This window comes from Vigna angularis, chromosome 6 (assembly GCF_016808095.1).
Source record: "Vigna angularis cultivar LongXiaoDou No.4 chromosome 6, ASM1680809v1, whole genome shotgun sequence".
Lineage (NCBI taxonomy): Eukaryota > Viridiplantae > Streptophyta > Magnoliopsida > Fabales > Fabaceae > Vigna > Vigna angularis.
This window is the reverse complement of record NC_068975.1, coordinates 23,524,301-23,545,905: the sequence shown is the minus strand read 5'-3', so window position 1 is coordinate 23,545,905 and position 21,605 is coordinate 23,524,301. Positions and strand designations below refer to the sequence as shown.

Genomic DNA, 21,605 nt, shown 5'->3' with positions numbered 1-21,605 from the left:
CGCCAGAAAATAACCCCTTCTAAAATTCAATATTTTTGTAGTGAAATTTGTATAAACTATTTTATAAACATTATTATATATATTTTATTGATAATAGAAAACAATAATTGAAACAGTTTAGTTAAGAAAAAAAAGATTATAGTCATTTTATCTATAAAAAAACTTTACACCAGTTAATCTCATACTATTGCAAATGATGTTGGTAAAAGTGATTAAATAGATTTTTTATTAAAATGGATTATGAGTAACAATTAATAAACATTTTATATCAATTATATGATTATTGAAAAAAAAAAGTTCTACTAAAATTCAAATTGTGGTCGTTGATACATAATAATGGGAAGCAACCACTCTTCTTTTTATGGATGACAGTAAAGTTTTGAACCATAAGGAATGTGCAGACCTATATATCTATCTCCATGTGCCTCTATCACTGTATCATGAAGCTGATGAAAAAAATCACAGGTTTAGGTTTAATTTTTCTACAAACTTAAACCGAAAGTACAGTGAAACTCTGAAGTTTATTTTTTCTGTTGCAGAACTCTGAAGTTCTTTCAGTATTAGTTTTTAAAGAAAATTAGGTTTTTATTCACAAAGCAACCTAGATAGTTTTGTCCTTTAATAAAAATAAAAATTAAAAAAAGCAGATGTGGCGTGTTTTATTTTCATAGTAGACAGAGGGACCAAAATAGACTAAAAATAACTATCAATTTAAAGACTCAGCTAATTGTCGTACATTGTGTGAAGTTATGGTTGGCCTTTACAATGCATCAACAAGAATAAATAATTTGTTGCCATCTCAGAACAAAATCAACTGTTGTCATACATGTGTCAGTCCTCCCTCACATGCAACAAAAGTGACTTAAAATTAGAAGTTTTAAATATGAAACCATCTAGATTTTTTGGTGAAGAGAAAAGAAATCTCTTTGTAGGTGCATTTGTGTTAAAGTTAAACAATTATCATGAGAATAGAAAGTGTTGAAAATAGTTAGATACAAGTGTATAGATTTGTTAACTTTTATTAATATGATCTTAAAAGTTTTATTTACATTAATTAATTATGTTTTGAATTATCTAAGTATTCACTTTTATTTTTTACATTAATGTATGATCATATACTAACTTTTTAGGATATTTATCATGTATCCTATTTTCTCTTCATTTCATTGTTTTTTTTTTCAAAGAGTAATTTTCTGTTCTTGAAATTGAATGATCCTCTCTGAACCATCACCAATCAACTCAAACCTAAAAATGCTGTGGGCGGTGGGAAACTAAATAGATGTGTGATAAAGAAGACAAGAAAATGAATTTACATTTATATTTGTCTTAGTATTATTACTATTATTACTTTACTCAAGTGTAATAGGAGATTATCAAGCCACAATCTCCATTGTATATGTTATACAATGTTAAAAAAGAAACAATACTATTTGAAGCAAAATGTGTATACCCTATTGTATTTGTGAGTAAAACTTGCGAGTTCTAACATGAAGAATCAAAGCCAAAAGAGTTCCAAAGAAACACAAGGAACCCCAGATGATAAAAGTGTTTCTGTAGCATTCCATGCCCATGCATTGCCCATGCTCATAGTGTTCATGTCCTTCATTACGGTAAACAAGTGCAGCTGAATAGCCAAATATGAAGGATCCCATAGGAATGTTGGCCACCAACACATTATGGTTCACTGAAAAATGCTTTGTACCAAACAGCTCAGTGGTTGTGGAAACAGCAATGGAAGTGATTGCTCCCGTACACACTCCAATCACCGCAGTGCTAATGTAAAGAGCAAGATCAGTTCTGTTGAGAAGCAAAAAAAATGCTCCTGATGTTGGAACCATAGCTGCCAACAGTGAAGCTGGTCTTGAAATTCTACACTGTCCCCTGAAAATAATAGTTAGAAGCTATTTCAGTAAGAAGAATGACATTACTCTCGGTTTATCGATATTTACGAGGCCGAATGATGTTTTTTTGTAATTTTCAGAAGGTTGAGAGACTCAATTTGTGTAGAATATTTTTAACATGGGTGAAAAAAGTAGTGGTTTTAATTTTGCAGTTTTTGTTCATCTTCATTATTATTATTATTACAGTAGATCAACTAACACATGTGTAGCCATTATATGCATTAAATGAGAAGTGTAAATGCAGTTGGTTGCTGGGGTTGGTGTTAGATAAAGGAGGTAGGAAGAGTACATTTACCTGTAGAAGTAGTACATTAGAGATGGCATGAGACGGCCAAAGAATCCAAAGGATGATGACAAAGACACCAAAGATGAAGTATTGGAGCAACCCCGAGATTCAGCAATCTGTCCTAAGTTATTAAGATACACTAAACCAACTGTTGCACCAAAATAATACACAAAAAAATATAACCAGAAATTTATTCTTCTAAGCATCAACTTCACTCCAACTTCTTCTATAATACCAATCTCTTCTTCAACTTCACCCTCTTTCACCTCATTCTCCACTCTCTCTTCACTGTTATTCTCCTCCATAGTAAAATGGTAAATTCTCAAATTTTCTCTATTATCCTGTAGTTCCTTGATCTTCACTGAAAGTGGGACTAGAAGAGGCAACAGAAGGCACACTAGGATACCAGTCATGATATCCAGTGAGGATGCTTTGCTTGTGACAAATTGCAAGCTGCTTAACACAGCATATATTCCAGTGAAAATTGTTATGACAAACATCACGGCAAACCCAACACGCGTGTGCTTAGGACTTGTGGCATCAAATTCTCTGACCAGAGGAGCAGCTACTAGGCCAACTATCACAGGCAAGAGAGAGTTCAGGAAGAGAAATGCTTTGGCCTTCTTGTGAGGAGAAACAGCATCAACAATGTTGGCGTAGATTTTTGCACTCAGTCCTTGGTAGCTAGTTGTTATTCCGACAGCAACTTGGCGATCTGATAAGAAGTTCCTTATGGTGACAACATAGCACACAGTGTTGATCCAACAAATACTATTGCCAGCAAGAAAAGTTAGTAAGAACACATGCCAATAAGACAAAGAGGAAATCTGTTCGGTTATGAAGAGATATTGCACACCATAGCCAATCAAGCCAAGAGTTGAACCTGTCAAGAGGACAAGCCAAAGGGGGAGGTATATAGAAGCAAGGCCAGAAAACCAGCCAAAAAGCTTGCCTGCATCAGAGGCAAAAGCAAGGTTATTGAGTTGGACTTGGGAGATGGAAAGAAGCTGCTTCAGCTGAGAAGAGTAAGCAGGGAAATTAGTGTTTGTCCCAATTATGGCTTGGAGCCAAATTGTGCCAACAAGGCTTAGCCATTGGAGAGTAGTAGAAGACATGGTAAAGATTAAAGAAGAAGTTTAGAGGAAAAAAAAGAACTTAGAAGTACCCTTCTAAGCTAATAAGAGTGTATGGAATGTATGAGGGTTTATATGTTGAGAAAAAGTGGAGTGAAAGGTAGAGACACTATGGTGTGAAAGCTAAAGTCAAGAGTATAATGACCCTCAGTGGAGGGATGAATGGTTACAAAATGGGGTTGTGTATGATGCAATACTAGCTAGCACCCATGCTTTGAAATTATTTCTAACATAATTAATATGAAAATCAATGTTTTTCATCATCAATTCAGAGATTCGGACTTGAAAATGTTGTGTGTGTGCGAGAGAAACAGATCCATTGTGTTATAATGAAAGCTGACGCGGGTAGCTAGGATTTTGAAGTTAAATCTGAACACAACATATTGATTTGGCCTAACAAGGACATAAACGGAAACATAATTATATGAAGTTGCGAAACACGCACGATGTCTTAAACTTATGGCTGTCGGTGTAATGCGCATCACAGAGAACAGCCCCACCAATTTTTATCTCAGCTATGTCCCTTCCCTTCCACATTGCATGCTATTCCAACTTGGACTCCTTTCGAAGGAAAATTTTGCTCTTATATTAATTATAATTTTGTGTATACATGTATGGTATTTAATTGGTAATGTACGTCGGCATAAAATTTATTTCAAATACATATAATAATGGAAAAAGTTATTTTTATACAAATCTTTTTACATTATGTTTGTTATGTGTTAGCTTTTTACTAATTTATTATTTATTTACTTTTATATTGTGGTACTTTAAATCTAACAAAAAGAAAATAGTATATGTATTTTGTAGATGTAAATTTTTTAATACTACAAAAGTTAATATACAAATAAAGTAGAAAGTAAATTATCAATATATTTTACTTTTTGAACCAAATGTATCTATTGAATTACCTTACAAAATAAATAATTTACTTTCTTTGGCAATCATTTAATCGATATACCTACCAATTCATCCTTCAGTAGAAATAGTCCAAACATGAGAGACTTAGTTTGCCATTAAAATATAAGGTATATTAATGCTACTTTTTCTGGACACCAATAGCAAAATTCTAAATTTATGAAAGGAAGACGAGAATCATTAATCGGTTACAGTATTCGAGAAAATTTAAACACAGCTTCTATTGTGTCTTTCGTCGTTATGACGTAATACATGACAGAAAAACCAAAATTCCCCATAATCGTCCCATTTCTAACATTCTATTTGGGATCCGAACTCACATGCCACTTTTCTCATTTTCAATTTATTTTTAAGATTAAATTATATTCTTTTGTTACTGTTTAAATTAGTAATAAACAAGTTTATAAATATTTAAAATTGTAAATATCAACTTCTAATATTTAATAATCAATTAATAAATCAAAGTTAAATTATTAGTTATTTACTTAGTGATATAGTTTTTCTTAATCAACAAAAAAAATTATATTTGCATGTGTGCAAATTGGAGGAGATTGGCTTCAAGAATCCCACCATGAATAAGAACGGTGGAAGTGTATCTTCCTGTTGTAAACCTCTTTCTATATTGAATTATAACGTAAAAATATTAGAAAAGATAAAAAATATTTGTGTTTATAAGTGTTTATAAATAAAATGTATGATAAATAATTGATATTTATAAATATTTATTAGTAAATAGTGAGTAGTATTAAATATTTTATTAATTTATATTTTATTAGATTAAATTTAATTAAAATTAAATTTTAATATATATTTAATTTAATTTATATTGTATATTATATTTTTTTTTATTTTATTAAATATTTTTTAAAAAAATTATAAATATTATTTTATATTCATAAGTTTTAAAATACTTACTAATATTTTTTAAACGAATATTAAAAAATAACAAGAAATCCCAAGGTGTTGAATTATACATATTTTCATAATCAAGTTTAGGGCTTTGGTACGAGAAATGTACTTTGTCTTGTGTTAATATTCAATATGAGACTTTCTTTTATCATATTTGTCAACACCATTAATAAAAAAGGACAGAATTATTCATTTCATCCTATTTTTCTTTATTTTTGTTAGAAATTTAACATTCACTAAAAATAAAATAAAGTTAGTTTATAAAAATAAGAATATTTAACCTTCACTATAAATATCATCTTATAATATTTTACAATATTAAATTAAATTTAAAATTCAATTCTTAACAAATTATTAGAGTCATTCAAAATTTATCTTAATGAACTTTTTATATTTTGAAAAACCTTTGATCCCTCAGATTTTTTTTATACAAATAAAAATTTATTTTTATTATTAAATAAAATACATAATAAGCACTTCATATAATTTTATTTTTATCTATTAAATAAAAAAAATTGTTTTATTTTTGCTATATAAGAAATTAATTCCACTAATAGGATCACAAAGATTGCTATTGAAGCATCAAAGCAAGGACCTACTTTGAAATTATAATCATCTCATTGTTAATCACATGAACTCAAGTACCATATCATATTGATTGAATCATGGATCTTATCCTATACCCACGTAAGTAAAACAATTAATCTGAAGTATCAAAACCCAGTTGCTCTTCAAGCCACAAATTTCTCTCCAATTTGATTTGACATAACCAAAAACGACAAATAAACTTTTAAATCTTTATTTTTTTTTTCCCTCTCTATCAGTGTAAGAGTATTGATTTGTTACGTGAAGTATTCCATAAGCATCCACATAAGAATGATAAAGCATTTACTAGTTTGTCTGATTTACGATTATTCTATTCAAAATTATAAGCAGAATTGTCTAATTTCTGAAAAGACGATGAAAAATGTGTTTAATGATTGCACAACAAAGTAAGAAAACTTAGTAATAAATAAAACTATCATCCACATAGTGAACTTTTCTTTTAAAATTAAACAATATGAATAAGTTTTAATTTTTTTATAAATTTAGATATTTTTAATTTTCTATTAGATTTTATTGATTTATGGGTACTTAAAGTTTTTTTTTCAAGTATACTAAATGATTTTTAGTGTTATAATTAAAATATATTGAATAATAAAAAAATGGTTTTTTAATCACTCTAGGTAATAATGTAAAAGTTATGAAAAACATAAAAGTTTTATTATTCAATATATGTTTCAATTGAACTAAAAATCATTTTTTTATGCAAAATTAGATTGTAAATTAATATATTTCTTTTGATCTTATGTTTTGTCAACATAAAATTAGGATTCTTTTCATATATACACTTTAAGATAGTGTTAGATAGAATTGTGAAATTCAAATATGATATTAATAAAGTAAACATTAAATACTTAAAAATTAAAATCGTGGGTAAGGCACAAGATGACGATTACGTGATATTTGATAATGATGGTGACGTGTTGTAAGTTGTTTGATGTGGATGAACATTTTCGCGGACAACTGAAGAGAACAATAGACCATGAATTTGGAAATTTTGGGATTTAGGGACTTTTAGTCACATGAGTTCTTAAAGGCAGACTTTTTAGTTTGGCATGTTGGTTTTTTGTGACTTGACTGTCTAAGATACAACTCAAATTTTATCAAAAGTTTATGCAATTAAATAAATTAATTTTCCTTAATAATACTTTAAGATTAAAAAAATTCGTGTATATGAGTACTACATATAAAATCTATGATAAATATTTATTACTTTTAAATTTTTATTATTTGTGAGTAACAAATATTTTAATATCCATTTCTAAATGGATGAGTATAAATATGGATATTTATTATCGGTGGATAACAAATATTTAGGAATAATATTTTTTTGTTTTGACCAATTGGTTTCGTGTATAGACCATCTTTGAAGCACCAATATATTCTCTTTTCTCTCTCATCGGTGACGGCATTTTATTCTAGCCGCAAAATCACTTTCAAGGTTAGTTTCGTTTTTTATTTTTTATGTATATTACATTTTGTTTATAAATTGGTTGTTGCACTCTAATTTTTTATATATATTACCCTTGTGAAACTTGTTTGTTGTATCTAGCCTTTTGTCTAATGTGATTTTTGTCATTTTAATTAAATATTGAGTGAAACTTAGTTTTTGTTTGAGATTTAACACAAATTATTAAACTTTTAATTGTTTATATTAAATTATTGTCCAATCGAACAATTTGAAAAAATTATTTTTCATAATTTGTTATAACGTGTACATTAGAATTTATGAATAAATTTGATAAAATTTCGCTTGAGATAATTTTGTATTGTTCTCGGGATGCATATGCGATTGTAGTCATCTGTGATCACTTTCATTTTGTGTATTTTAGAGACAAATGTGAAATGCTGCTAAAATTTTATCAAATTTATCATGTTAGATTTCTTTGTATGCTTGTTAGTAATTATGAAAAATATTTTTTTCAAATGGATTAAGGCTTAACCTTGTGAGAGTTAAAAATTTGATATTAATGGAGTTTGTTATAAACATAGTACGGATTGAAGCTAGAGGAATGAACGACATTGGTGAAGAGTATGAAAAGAGAGTTTTTGAGTTCTTGCAATATGTTGAACACCCAAGCTCTGTGAATGAGACCTATTTTTGTCCTTATGTTCACTATCTTAATCAAATACGTCAAGACTTAGGCAACATTTGTGATCATCTATTCATCTATGGTATAATGAGAAGTTATACAGTTTGACTTGGCATGAAGAAGTATTACAGAATCCTACAACGTCACGAAAAACAAGATATGTGGATGAATGGATGAATGATCATTTAGAGAACATGGTACGTGATGTTGGTGAAATTTTTTTTGGAAGAACTCATTTATATCTTAAGAATAATTCAGAGGAAGATATGTATACATAATGCTCCAACATTACACGACTATCGGCAACATTGAAACTGTTTAGTTTAAAAACAAGGAATGAATGGACCGATAAAAGTTTCACAAAATTGTTAGAGTTGTTCAAGGAGATGCTTTATGAAAATAACACGTTATATTTTCGTAATTACAAGGCAAAAAATTTTTTATGTCTGATGGATTTGGAATACCAAAAGATACATGCATGCCCCCAATGATTGTGTCTTGTACTGAAACGAGTATGCTTCACTACAAGTGTGTCCAACATAGGTTTGGCAAAAAATAGTCGTGTCCGCGGGTATCCACGAGTAAAATTCGCTTAGGGTAGTTGTACCCACAAATATTTATTACCTGCGTGTAGCGGATATTTTAATTTCTATTTATAAACGGGTTAGGTGTGTATTATACTATCCGACCTGCGGGTACCCACATCCGCAAAAAATAAAAATAAAAATTTAATTTACATTTTATTAAATTTAATTTAATTTAAATAAAATTAATTTATATATTTTAGGTTAAATTTATTAAAAATAAATTTTAATTTATATTATATTTTATATATTTCTTTTATAATTTTATTAAAAAATTTTAAAAAATGTATAAAATATATAGTTTTTAATATTTGTGGGTATCCGCGAGTACTTGCAGATTTAAAAATACCTACAAACTTTCCTAACACAAGTACTCGCGTGTCTAGTGGGTGGGTTAGGGTTGAGTTTTTATTTACGGGTCGGGTAGTGGGTAGGCATTATCCATACCCGATCCGACCCATTGTCATTCCTAGTCCAACATGTGGTTTATCACAGTTTAAAAATAAAGTTTACGAAAATAATAGTGATGATGACAATGATGGTCCACTTTCTAAGGTGATATGGTACTTACCTATAATATTTAGGTTGGAACGATTGTTTTCCATTAAAGAAGGTGTTAAGAACCTTAAATGAAACATTGATCAATGAACATATGATAATCTTCTTCGACATCCATATGATTCCCCCCAATAGAAAAAGATTGATTAAACATTTCCAGAATTTGGTGAACAACTAAGAAACTTAAGACTTGCACTTGCTACAGATGCTATGAATCCTTATGAGAACTTAAGTAGCAAACATAGTTCATAGCCATTTTTTTTATGATATAAAATTTTTCTCCTTTGTTGTGTATGAAGATAAATTATATGATGATATCGAGACCTAGACAACTTGGAAATGACATTGATGTGAACTTGAAACCTTTAGTCGATGATTTGAAAATTGTAGGAAGTAGGCGTGGAGGTCTTCAATTCATATTCTCAAGTAACATTTCGTTTGCGTACAATGTTATTTTACACTATAAATGATTTCTCAACATATGGAGACTTGAGTAGTTACAATGTTAAAGATCATTTTGCATTCCATTTTTGAAGAAAACACTAATTATCTTCAACTGAAGTATGATTAGAAAACTATGTATACAAGACATCGAAAATTCCTTTCTCGAAATCACCTTTAACATTGATTGAAAAATGCATTTAAATGTAATTAAAGTTGTGTGTAGGCCTAGAGTACAAGAAATGTAAATATTGTATCCAAAGGTGGAAACTCATTAATAATTAAGGTATTAATTTTCGTATCTCAACTTATGACCTAGATATGTGATTATTTTATTTATCATGTTCAGTGTAACAAGCTGGTAAATTCATGGGAATGTGACTACTATATCATGTCTTGGATGAAAACCATCATCCGAGCAAGAATTAGAGATGATTAGACTGAGATAAAAATACATATCTTTCACATATTACAAATCACATTCAACTTTGAACATTAGAATAAAAACATAATTAAGTTGTGTTGTTTTTGCAACGCTTCAAGAATTCATCACCATTAACGAAGGCTATAATAAAAAAGATACAACAAGATTGGATAACGTACCTTCTGAAGCGATGAAGTTAGGACATACCCAACATGTAGCAACCATTGATTTTTTTTTTTTTGAAGACATAAATTACTTAAGTTTTTAGTTTTGACTACTTCATTTTGTTCATTAAAATGTGTTTTGGAAACATTAAATATTATAAATTATGTTGATTTTCTACTTTTTCAGGTTTAGTAAAATTGTAAAAATATATAAATTATTTTTTTAAAAAAAAACCTACAACATTAACATACATCACTTTTGTTACCTTTTGGTCTTACGTCAATTGACGTTTATTAATGTCATAACAAACATCAATTCTCCCCTTTGTCATTCTCAAAAACTTTCGCTCAGTGATGCAGGTTCATGTCGCTCAATAAAAATTTACGTCTGTTGCGAAAAGGAACAATGTTTTCTTACACCTATTTTTAACTTTCTACATCAAAATGACATCTTCGAAAATGAAGTTAGAGTTTGGACTATCGTCAAATGTCAAAAATAACAAACGTCAAAGCTTATATTTGTAGTACTGAATATAAAAAAAGATTTTTAGAAGTTTATATAATAAATAATTAATAAACCTTTTACTTTAATTTTTATGTAAGCTTTTAAATGAAAAAACAGAAAAGAATATATATTATTTCAAACTAAATAAATGGCTAGTGTTTTGTCACCCAATCGGTTTCATATGGTGTGAACATTTTGGGTGGAAAATTTTGAAGATGTTTGAAAGTAAAAGGGCTTAGTGCTATATATAACCAAATCACTTGAAGGAAAAGCTTTCCACTTGAGTCCAATAATGTGCGTTACTAATAATAACGGTTCCTTTAGTATTGAAGCTAAAATTTTCAACCACACAAAACCCTAATGCATGCAACATCACAATAGGTATATGCCTCACGTCATCACAAAAAAGAGCAATAAAAAAAACTTAATCCTTCAATGGTAGATAAATATCACAAAAATGCAATTTCTCCTCCATTTTTTTAATATTAACAACCATTTAACTAATTTATTAAGATTAATAAAATTAGTCAATTTGGTTAGTATCATTTTTTTCTAAAGTTATTTCTAACATTAGCAAGATATAATTTTATTCCTTTTTTTAAAAATATTTTTATTAATCTTATTTATTTCAATCTCTACCTTCATTAATATATTTTTAGTTTTATTTTTTTTTTGTCAACTATGCATGTGATCAGGTAAGATTTGTAAAATATTTTTTATTCAAGACAAAAATATACTTTGAAAAAAAAATTAAACTGTTTTCCTATTTAATTAACCGTTTTTATGCTTTTCATACACAAACCAAACGCAATATCATAAAGTAGTTTTGAATTTTGTATTATACCTGTTCCATTTATACTTTACAATAAATAACAGTACCTGAAAATGTATAGATTAATTAAACTTTTAGTCAAAAGCAAATTTATTATAGGCAAAAAAAATTATTTGTGTTGAACTAAAAAAAATGATACTAACAAGTTATGGAGGGAGTAAAGTATTTTACTTACGGTTTATTGAATTATTGTACTAAAAAAAAATGGGTAGTTTTCTAAAAAATAATTAACAAAAGAGACATTCTAGATTAATTTTTACAAAAGCTAAACTCCAAATTTATTTATTTATTTTTAAATATCAGGGAGTAATTCTTTTTACAAGGATTGTTTTTTCAGTAGTGAAATCCACTAAGATCAGTATAAACGTTAAACTACATTTATGAAATGTGAAGTAAAAGCTTCATTATTGTTATATTTTTTATTTGTCCATAAAGATTATTGCATGTAAGAAGTTTACAACAAATCATTCATTCTACTTAACCAAATGAGTTATATTAATAAGAAATTCTTTCACTACATGCTCATTGGAAAAAGAAAAAAAAAGGCACTGCATTAATTCAATTAAATCCACCATCATAACATCACCGCAATCAAGAAACAGAAGAACAAGAACGCGGGAGAGTGGTGCATGTTCATCAATCATTTTGGTAGAACTAGAATAATACACTTAAAATTTATAGTTTTTGAAGTTATATTTAATATCGACCTTACTTTAAATAAATTTTTCTAATTTATCTGTTTTACTAATTGAATATGTTCATATTTAAATATGTTTTCTTAAATTATATTCTAAGAAATTAGTAATTGAATACTTCTTTAATTAAATAATTGAATTATTAATATTATGTTTCGAAATATATAAATAAGTTGAATTTGTATTGTTTTTATCTTTTGTTAGTTTTTTCTTAATCGTTTTTCATATTATATTTGATAATAGAAAATAAAATAAAACAATATTTTAATAAATATTTTTATTTTTTAATATATTTGATTTTATATTTTATTATTTTTTAGCATTAAACATTGTGTTTTATAAAAGAAATAAGAAGTGCTTAATTTAATTTTTGTCAGTTCCTAATATGCATGTTACATATAATTTGAAAATTTAAGAAAACTTTAAAAATTCTTTATATAAATTTAAATTTTTTTAAAAAGATTTGGAGGTCATAGCACCCCTTCCGTCATTAGTAGTAAAAATGAAAAGGATTATACAAGAAATTGTGGATTCTCCTAATAACGTGTGGTTTAATGAATTTTGGATGGAAATGTAATAAATAAGTAAACAAATAAAAATTGTGACAAAATTGAAGATAAAAAAGAAAAATAAGCAGAAGGGCATGAAAAAGAAAGGTGCCGTATCTTCTGTATCATCCTCTTCTGCCAATAATATCCCTACTCACATAAATCTTTCATCTTGTAAAAGTAAAATGTTTCACATTTCTTTACGGATACACAACCCTTATCTATAATGAGTCATTACTTCTGTCAATTGATGCTATCAGCTGTCAACTGAGTCATCTACTGCTACTCCTTTTTATTCCTTAAATTTTATTTAGGCCATGGGAAAAAAAAGTAAGGGCTTGAGATGGGCGAATAGTTGCATGCTGGTTTGAGTGAGTTTGGATAGTATTCTGATACGGAAAACGTAAAAGCTAGAATTACAACAGGTTAGGAAACCCCTTTGATGATAAAAGAATCAAGATTATATGGATCTCTAACTATGAATTTCTGATGATCACGTCTGAAATTGATGTAGAAAATCATATCTAAAACGTTTGGTAATTGGTGCTAGTCTGGACATGAGAGTGAGGATATATCCTATTGATGTGCAGTTGAATGGAGGAATCCAGGAAGAATATGGGCTTTCATTTTCCATTTTCTTCCCCCTTATTTTCATTTGTTCATTTTGCTGTTGTTGTTCATCTCTATTAAACTCCTGCAATGAGGAAATTAATTAAATTTTGTAGGGAAACACAAACTTTGAAGAAAAAAAATGTTATCATAAAAATAGCCTATCCATAATTAAGAGTGTGCTTGCATATCAGTTCCATCCAACTAAACCCACGTTCAATACAAACCAATCAACAGTAAGCAACGGATTTCTAAACACACCCTACCAAGGGAATATATATCCTTTTGTTGAATGGTGAAACATCCCTAACTATTATCTGTATCTCTCTGTCTGTCAAACACAATCTTGATTACTAGTGACAGTCCTCTTAAACTCTAAAATCCTCCACATTTCTGATGTGATCACGAAATGCCGTTACCAAAAGCCTAGAGTAATTCATAACTTTTCACTGTGATCTTTAATTGCATGTTCGTTACTTGTATTCTCCTCCTATATTATGCACCACAGTCAAAACGTTTCAGTTAGTAAACCTGCTTCAGTTATCCTCAGTCCAATTGTTTCAAGCATTTTGTAAATATCTGAAGAACATTCATGCTCTCTATCCCCAGCAACAAAGCGATGAACTCTACCCTGCAGTTCAACCAAACTCCAACCAGCAACTTTGCCGGCAATTCTCTCACTCAATAATTCCCGAATTCTAACTACATCCTCCCACTTTCTCTCTTTCGCATATATTCCAGCTAACTGCACATAATGCCCGTCATGGGTTGGGTCCAACTCTATCAACTCATTCCCAATCTTCTCCCCCATTTCCACATATCCATGAAGCTTACATGCATCAAGCAGCGTCGCCCACATCACAGGATCAGGCGTAATTGCCATTCCCTCAATCAACTTAACTGCCTCATCAACTAAACCGGCACGAGCAAGGAGATCAACCATGCACCCATAGTGCTCCATCTCGGGCTGAATGCCATAACCATCTACCATCAACTTAAAATAATGCTTCCCTCCACCAACCAGACCAGCCCTACTACAAGCATTAAGTACACCCACAAATGTCACATTCACAGGAAGAAAGCCTTCATCAATGAACCTGTCAAATAGTGCGAGCGCCTCCTTGGCGCAATCATGCGAAGCAAGACCGCAGATCATAACATTCCACGTCCACACATCCTTATTCACCATCCCATCAAACAAGATTCTCGCCTTTTCAATACAACCACACTTTGCATACATGTCTACCAAAGCAGTCCCTATATGAACCGTCATTGGAAATCTCATTGCCTCAATGGTGGAATGAATGAATCTCCCATAACAAAGCAAACCCAACTGAGCCGAAACCGAAAGCAAGGTAACCAATATAGCTTCATTTGGTCTCACTCTCTTCTTCCTCATGTCTCTAAAACACTCCAACCCATCTTCAAAAAGTCCATTTTGAACATACCCCATTATCATAGTACTCCAAGAAACAACATCCCTTTCAGGCATTTCACCAAACATCTTCTCCGCAACCCGAACATCCCCATTTCTCACTGCACCAGCCAGCATGGAGTTCCACGTGACCACGTCGCTGCAAAGGGCATCTTCCTCAAACACTCTCTGGGAAGAATCAGCATCACCACACTCGAAATAGAAGTGAATCAGAGCGTTCCGGACAAACACGTGGCAAGCATAACCGAGCTTGATCACGTGCACATGAACTTGAACACCCAACCTGTTGTTTACCTTGATTTTTAAGTTCTTGGAGCAGGCATGGAGCAGGAAGGTGAAGGTGTGCTGATTGGGGTTGAGAAAACGGCGTCGCATTGCGGAGTACAGAGAAAGAGAGAGAGACGGCGACGAGTTGGCTTTGGCGTGGCAGCGGATGAGGGAGTTGAAGGCAAATACAGTGGGGAACGGAATTGAGCTGAAGAGAGAGAGTGAGTATCGGAGAGGGAAAGGAACAGTGGAGGAGAAAGAAAGTAGAGAGAGAAGGTGAACGGTGAGACGAGCATGGCCCCAAACGACGACGTGTGCATGGGTTTGCTTGATTTGGGGCAGGGAAGGTTGTGGTGCCAGATAACGGAATATTGAAGCTTGAGAATTTGAAAGAAGGGGTTTGGTTTTATTTCTCAACATAACAGATTTGTTCTTCTACCGTAACTTAGGTAACACTCTTATGCTTCATTCTCTAATAAGGTTGAGTGTTATCGGAGTGGACATGAACATTGGATCAAGTAAAGTTTGATAAAGCAAAATTAAATTATACTTAACCTTATAATATAAGGATTTGATTCTATGGTGGTTTAAAGTAACATTATTTAAAGTTAATTAATATATATTTGAGATATTATTTGTTTTGTAGCGTGATATTTCATTACAATTTTGTTCTTAAAAAATATGTCGAAAGATAAAATGAGTATTTAAATCTTAGACTCTTAAATGACGTGAGACTATTGAATTTGATGAGAATATAAGTTTTCAGTCAAAATTTAAGAAGAATGACTGATTAATTCACTGAATGACTTGTTCCATGAACTATATAAATCACCATACATCTAAGGTATTGTCTGTTTTAAAACATGAAACTTTATCATGGTTTTGTTCTTAAAAGTGTTCTTAAAAAGCATTTAGGAAATTAAAAGAAGAAAAAAACAGGTATTTACAATATCTTAAGTCTCCACTTGTAAATAACGTGAAATGATTGGGCGTGAAAAAATAATAAAGTAAATGATTTTATAAAAGAAAAATAATAAAAAAGTATGTTCAATATATAATGATTATATAAAAATTGAACCTTTGAACTACTAACTAGTTATTTTATACTTGGAACTATTTATTTTCAAGTATTACATGAAAGTTAGATTTTGGGAATACATAGATTAAACACTTTTAAGTACACCAACTAGTTATTTTCATGTTTGTTTAAGAGAGTTTCATCTTACACCTCTAAGGGTTTCAATGTCCTTCATTAAGACGAGATTAATTTTTAATAAAAGCAGAAGAATCTTTTGATTATATTATTTTTTGATCAGATTTTTGTTCTCATTAAAATATCTGGCTTTCTTTCATATCTCAATCTCTCTCTTCTTCACACCAAGCTTTCTTCCATCTTCTTTGTTTTCTCCATCTTTCTCCACAGATTCACAAATCATGTTATACTTGTTCGAGATCAACTTCTTTTTCTTATTAGAGATCACGTTCTAGTTGTTGGGTGTTGTTGCATCTGTTCAACTTCTTCTTCGTTGATATTTTGTTGTATTAGGTTTGAACGAGAGAAAGGAGAGGAATTTATAAATACAAGTTGTGAAAACAGTGAATCAGATCTGGAAACACGAATAGGCACAAATCAAATTTCGAAAATCGATTTGGCTTTCATCAGATGTCGACATCCGATGTACATGTTTTCAAATTTTAATATTCGATCGAATTTTGATATCCAAGGGAATATGTGTTGGATTTCCAAATCCAATTAAAACGTGGAGCTTTCAAATAGACCCATAAACCTGCTTAATGAGAGAAACTTCAAACAAAATCACACTCCTGCCTCCAATGCCAACCATGAAAACTGCAGCACCAAACAATACCTCCACTACACTTTTCCAACAAAAAATCTCTCTCAAAATTCTTTCAATGCAACGAGAATGGAAGAAGGGAATACAAGACCACAAACTACACACGAGAAAACACAAAATAAAAAAGGTGAAAGGAAGATGTGAAGAGATGTAGAAACAAGTAACTATAAAACTGGTCGAGTTATTAAATAAGTTGGTTTTCATTTCATTTTTACTAAATCTCGTTAATCAGAAGGTAAATGTGGAATTTAAAGATGTAGGGTGAAGTTCTTGGAGGTACAGGGTGAAACCCTCTGTAAGTATGAAAATGTATTTGATTTTCTAAACATTGAAACCCTTACCTCATGTATATTATTATGATTTAATCAAAGTTGGATCATATCTGTTTGCTTGGAATATAGACAGTCTCAGCTACAACTGTTGGACAAGTTCAATTAATTTATATTTTTATTCAATCACATAAGAAAGCAAAACAAGGACAAGCCTATTCATTTAATTTTAGTTTTTAAAAATCACTACAGTGGCTCATCATGTGTTCAAACCATCATATTAATAATAAAAATGAAAACTACATAAATTTAATTTTTCCCATATGAAAAGTTCCGGTAAAAGTGGGTCTTTATTTTTAAATATATATTAGAAATTTTGTATACTGCAAAAGTTAAACAATCTTACCCAATCCAAAACTACCTCTTATTTTGATAAGAATTTGAAAAATATATATAAATTTTAGATGACTATAAATACTTCACATTTTAATATAAGTAAATTATAATGTATATAAATAAGATATAGACCTTAACTTATAAAGTTAGATTTATAAAGTTCATAAAATGTTATAAAAAGAATTTATTATAAACTTATTTTAATGAAAATTTCTTCTATTTTCGGTGTGAACGAAACTAAATAAAGATATGTGATATGTTTTTCAAAGGCTTTTTATCGTAGAAACACATTTTTTTAAGAATTTTAAATCCTCTGAATTGTTTTTCTAGAATTTTAAATCTCCGAAAATCTTGCATCTTTGAACTTTTTTTCAACGAACCGTCCAACCCGGTTAGCCTGCAGACCGGACCGGTTTTTGTTTGAAGTGGATATTGTACATTAAAAAAATGGCGCAAAACGTCTCGTTTTATTTGTTCAGTTCTGTTACCCTAACTGTGGCACTCGTAAGGTTTGTTCCTGAACTTGTGGTGGCTGCAATTAACTTCTTCTTTCAATTGATGCCAATTACTGCATGATATCATTGCAATTGTTGTTTACTATATTCCGTTAACTTCTCGATTAATTGTATTCGAAATTACTAGATTTACTCAATTCCAATTCATACTAGAATCAATATCTACAGTTACATGTTTTTTTTTTCTTTTGTCTTCTTTATTTTTCCGCTGTGTAATCTTTTTTCCCTTTTCGTTTTTGAGCAGATAGTTGTTGCTGAAGAGAGTTGAAAACACCAGGAATTTCACTGCTTAAGAGTTGAATATATGGAGACTGAAGCTGACTCAAGAGATACTTCACTCATTCTGCTCAAACAAGGAGCTGAGGCTGTAAGTGTAATCACATCCTGGATTTGTAGAATTAATTAACACCTAGCCTTGATGTAAAATTTCTATCTTTTCTTGTTTTTTTACTGGTGCACTCACCTTGTATGTACAATCACTCCATTGTATTGTTTGGTAGCAATTGATTTCTGGTTTTCTGCCCTTTGAGGGTGTAAAGTTTTAATTTTAGAGGAAATTGGTAACAATTGGTAGCAAGAAGGACCCGGATGAATTAATTCCCTGAGAATGAAGTTTTTGATAGATAAAAGTAGCCTCACCGAAAACATCCTAAAGGTACTCTCGTTATTTCTGCATTGAACCAAATATAGCTGGTAGGTTATATAACTCTCCAGTTTAGACTAAACACTACAACACATTCATGCATTCACCAAGAAGGCCATCCAAGTGAAGAGCTAAGAGAAAAAAAAAATTATATGCCTTCTTCCACGGTTATATCCTCACAGGTCAGAGAAAGTTTCATTTTTCTCTTTCCAGTTGTTTGGTTCAGTGGAAAAATAATGAGAGTACCTTTTGATATGTTGTTAATGAGGTTACTTTGTTCTTCATAGTATGAGGTGGGATGTTGTTGGTGAGGATACTATGGAATGCTCTTCCTCTAAAAGTTTCAATTCAAGCTTAGAGGAAATTCCTAGCAATTGACTCCATCAGCATTGTGAGATCCATATAGTTAATCTTACCCAGTAGGATAAGGTTTTTATTTGTTGTTGGGGTAGTTCTTCAACCCACTGCTTTGGATGATTCTTTTTTGTGAAATAGCACTGACTAAATTATGGCCTTTTGCGTTCCTTTTTGTAGAGGATTTTTGAGTCTTCTTTTGTGGGAAGGAAATCCGTTGTCAAGGAACGCTTCTCAAAGAAGTACAGGCATCCAGCTTTGGATTCAAAATTGACCCTCAAGCGCTTAAATGCGGTTAGATTTAGACAATTTGTGTTATTTGTTTTACACTGAAGCTCTGTATATTAAGCTGTGCATTGTTTTATTTCTTGAATGTTTTATTTCACCAATTGATTTTTTTGAGCAGGAGGCTAGGTGCATGACCAAAGCAAGGCGACTTGGTGTTTGTACTCCTGTGCTGTATGCTGTGGATCACGTGTTGCACACTTTAACATTTGAATATGTTACTGGCTCTTCAGTCAAAGATGTGTTCCTTGAAATCGGGTCACGTGGGACTGATAAAGAGTGGCTGGACAATATAGCATCCCAAATTGGTGAAGCAATTGGGAAGTTACATGATGGTGGTCTTATTCATGGTGATTTAACAACATCAAACATGTTGTTGAAGAGTGATACCAAGCAGTTGGTGAGTCCATTCATGTCTTAGGTCCTGTAATATCCAATTACCCATTAATGCTATGCAATATGAAAAATATTGTCAATGGTTGTTACAGAATTCAAGTGTATTTTACATAGGTTCTTATTGATTTTGGTTTGAGCTTCACTTCAACTCTTCCAGAAGATAAAGCTGTTGATTTGTATGTTCTGGAAAGATCTTTTATCTCAATGCATTCATCATGTGGGAATGTGGTAAGCCAACTTTTCGTTTCCCCTTAACTGTGATGCCATAGAAAATAGAAAATTAAGGAGATGAAGACGGTTTTATTTTTCAGTTCTAAGAATTTGAATTAGAGGGGCACTCCACATAGTTAGTGCTAAAAGTAGCATAAAACATAATTTGGGGTACGTTATACTAAAAATCTTCTGTTGAAACTAGCTTTAGTACACCTAGATTAAAGCGTTACAATTTACATCTTAATTTTCATAAACATGCTCTTGTGTTAATACTTAATTAAAGCTGTCAATGTGAGAGGTCTGCCATGCTTGTGATAAGTTTTTTGCCCAATTTCCTATTCCTGTTTTCAACTGTTTACAATCAGGACTTTCTAGTGTATGCACTAAAGTTGATTTGGGCAATGTTTGTGCTAAAGAAACAAAGCATTGAATAGGATGAACTCTTTATCTCACAAATGAACTTCTCATTGACCAACAATAGCACTTCCTTTTGTGTCAAAGAAGCTGAGATTTACTTCACCACCCTATGGATCCATGTCATCTAACTTCACATTCCGCAAACAGAAACCGAAGCCTTTTTCTATAATATGTTTTCTGCTTAGTCAAACAGAAGGTATGATTATAAACAAGAAATCAATTGACTAACAATTTTGAACATTGGATTTTGTCTGAACAGATGGATCAAATTCTTGCTGCATACAGGAAGTCGTCAAAACAGTGGTCATCCACATTAAACAAGCTAGCACAAGGTTATACCCTCCCTCTTCTACTTTCTTCAACTTTTACACTTTTTCTTCAATACATGCTTCTTACTTCCATAATTTTCACAACTTGCAGTGCGACAAAGAGGGCGGAAGAGGACCATGGTTGGATGAATCTGTCTCAAATTTCGTTTCTTTATTGAGATATAAAAAACGACAACTAAGGATGTTATTAATGTAGTTTATCTTCACATTCTCTCTCTATTTGTATTTTTGTAGTGTGCTTATCTTCTACAGTTTATAAAAAATGTGATGCCGTATAAACTTGTGGTTGCCATTTAATCTACATAAAATAGTTTTTTTTTTTTGTTGCATGTAGATTCCATTGTTATACTTTTTTTAATAGCTTTCTAGAACACCCAATCTTATTTTGAGGAGAAAAAAATTCGATTGCCACTATGCTTAAATGTTGACCCAAAACATTTGTAGCTAATTAAATAGTATGTGTTAAATATTTGATTCGATGAAACTCTACAGAGTGGTACCAAGTTTATGTCCAAAAACCAAGTTCATAAAGACTAAAGCCAAACAACATATGTAGTTCAATCACACGTATTAGAATTGTTCTGCCTCAGTCGCAAAAGTAAATATCTAGTCGGATGAAAAAGGTAATGATGCAAATCTCAATTTGGTGTTACAGATAAATCTAAAATTAAACTTTTAAAGTGATTCTAATTGTTATCAATAATGGATCAAAATTAAAGTTTGAATAATTTGTATATAACACTTGTTTGAAAATAAGTTTCTCTCATACCAACTTCATTGGTTAGTATTCATAACGGTTAACCTTTTATAATGAGTATTGTTTATTTTAGGTCTTTATAATATTAAAAAAAATATAATACTTTTTTATCCTCTTCTTATCGTATTATATTATTTACCTTTTTTTTTTTCAAGAAACTAACCTAAAACCTTGAAGGGCTAATAACATCTAACTCTCTGGATATTTACTGAAATTTGGTATCAGCAAACATCAGATTTAAATACGATTGACAGTGATACGCACTTCCAT

General features: G+C 30.7%; 3 protein-coding genes across 4 annotated transcripts; 1 reads left to right on the top strand and 2 right to left on the bottom strand.

The window, feature by feature from the left end:
- Nucleotides 1–1,314: 1,314 nt before the first annotated feature.
- LOC108342078 (protein NUCLEAR FUSION DEFECTIVE 4) lies at nt 1,315–3,625 on the bottom strand. Its single transcript, XM_017579783.2, has 2 exons — nt 2,197–3,625; nt 1,315–1,881 (listed from the first exon to the last, which is right to left on the bottom strand). The coding sequence occupies exons 1-2, from the start codon at nt 3,300–3,302 to the stop codon at nt 1,452–1,454; spliced, it is 1,536 nt and encodes a 511-aa protein (XP_017435272.1). The 5' UTR covers nt 3,303–3,625; the 3' UTR covers nt 1,315–1,451.
- Nucleotides 3,626–13,711: 10,086 nt separating this feature from the next.
- LOC108342291 (pentatricopeptide repeat-containing protein At5g48910) lies at nt 13,712–15,325 on the bottom strand. The gene has a single exon (XM_017580047.2). The coding sequence runs from the start codon at nt 15,323–15,325 to the stop codon at nt 13,712–13,714; it is 1,614 nt and encodes a 537-aa protein (XP_017435536.1).
- A 2,527-nt stretch (nt 15,326–17,852) lies between these two features.
- On the top strand, nt 17,853–20,907 carry LOC108342170 (uncharacterized). Of its 2 annotated transcripts, none has more exons than XM_017579890.2 (7): nt 17,853–17,935; nt 18,186–18,308; nt 19,119–19,232; nt 19,345–19,623; nt 19,734–19,847; nt 20,509–20,581; nt 20,670–20,907. In XM_017579890.2, exons 2-7 carry the CDS (start codon nt 18,246–18,248, stop codon nt 20,705–20,707), a joined length of 681 nt encoding a protein of 226 aa, XP_017435379.1. In that variant the 5' UTR covers nt 17,853–17,935; nt 18,186–18,245; the 3' UTR covers nt 20,708–20,907. The 2 variants fall into 2 exon arrangements, with proteins under 2 accessions (XP_017435379.1, XP_052735693.1); XM_052879733.1 differs by lacking the exon at nt 17,853–17,935 and adding an exon at nt 17,997–18,015.
- The last annotated feature ends 698 nt before the right edge of the window (nt 20,908–21,605 follow it).

What these genes read in the sequence shown, in the direction of transcription:
- LOC108342078 (XM_017579783.2), bottom strand. Translation starts at nt 3,302, where the DNA reads ATGTCTTCTACTACTCTCCAATGGCTAAGCCTTGTTGGCACAATTTGG. An exon ending in CTAATGTACTACTTCTACAG is followed by an intron (nt 1,882 to 2,196) that starts GTAAATGTACTC and finishes TATTATTTTCAG; the next exon opens with GGGACAGTGTAGAATTTCAA.
- LOC108342291 (XM_017580047.2), bottom strand. Translation starts at nt 15,325, where the DNA reads ATGTTGAGAAATAAAACCAAACCCCTTCTTTCAAATTCTCAAGCTTCA.
- LOC108342170 (XM_017579890.2), top strand. Translation starts at nt 18,246, where the DNA reads ATGGAGACTGAAGCTGACTCAAGAGATACTTCACTCATTCTGCTCAAA. An exon ending in AGAGTGATACCAAGCAGTTG is followed by an intron (nt 19,624 to 19,733) that starts GTGAGTCCATTC and finishes TATTTTACATAG; the next exon opens with GTTCTTATTGATTTTGGTTT. An exon ending in ATTAAACAAGCTAGCACAAG is followed by an intron (nt 20,582 to 20,669) that starts GTTATACCCTCC and finishes CACAACTTGCAG; the next exon opens with TGCGACAAAGAGGGCGGAAG.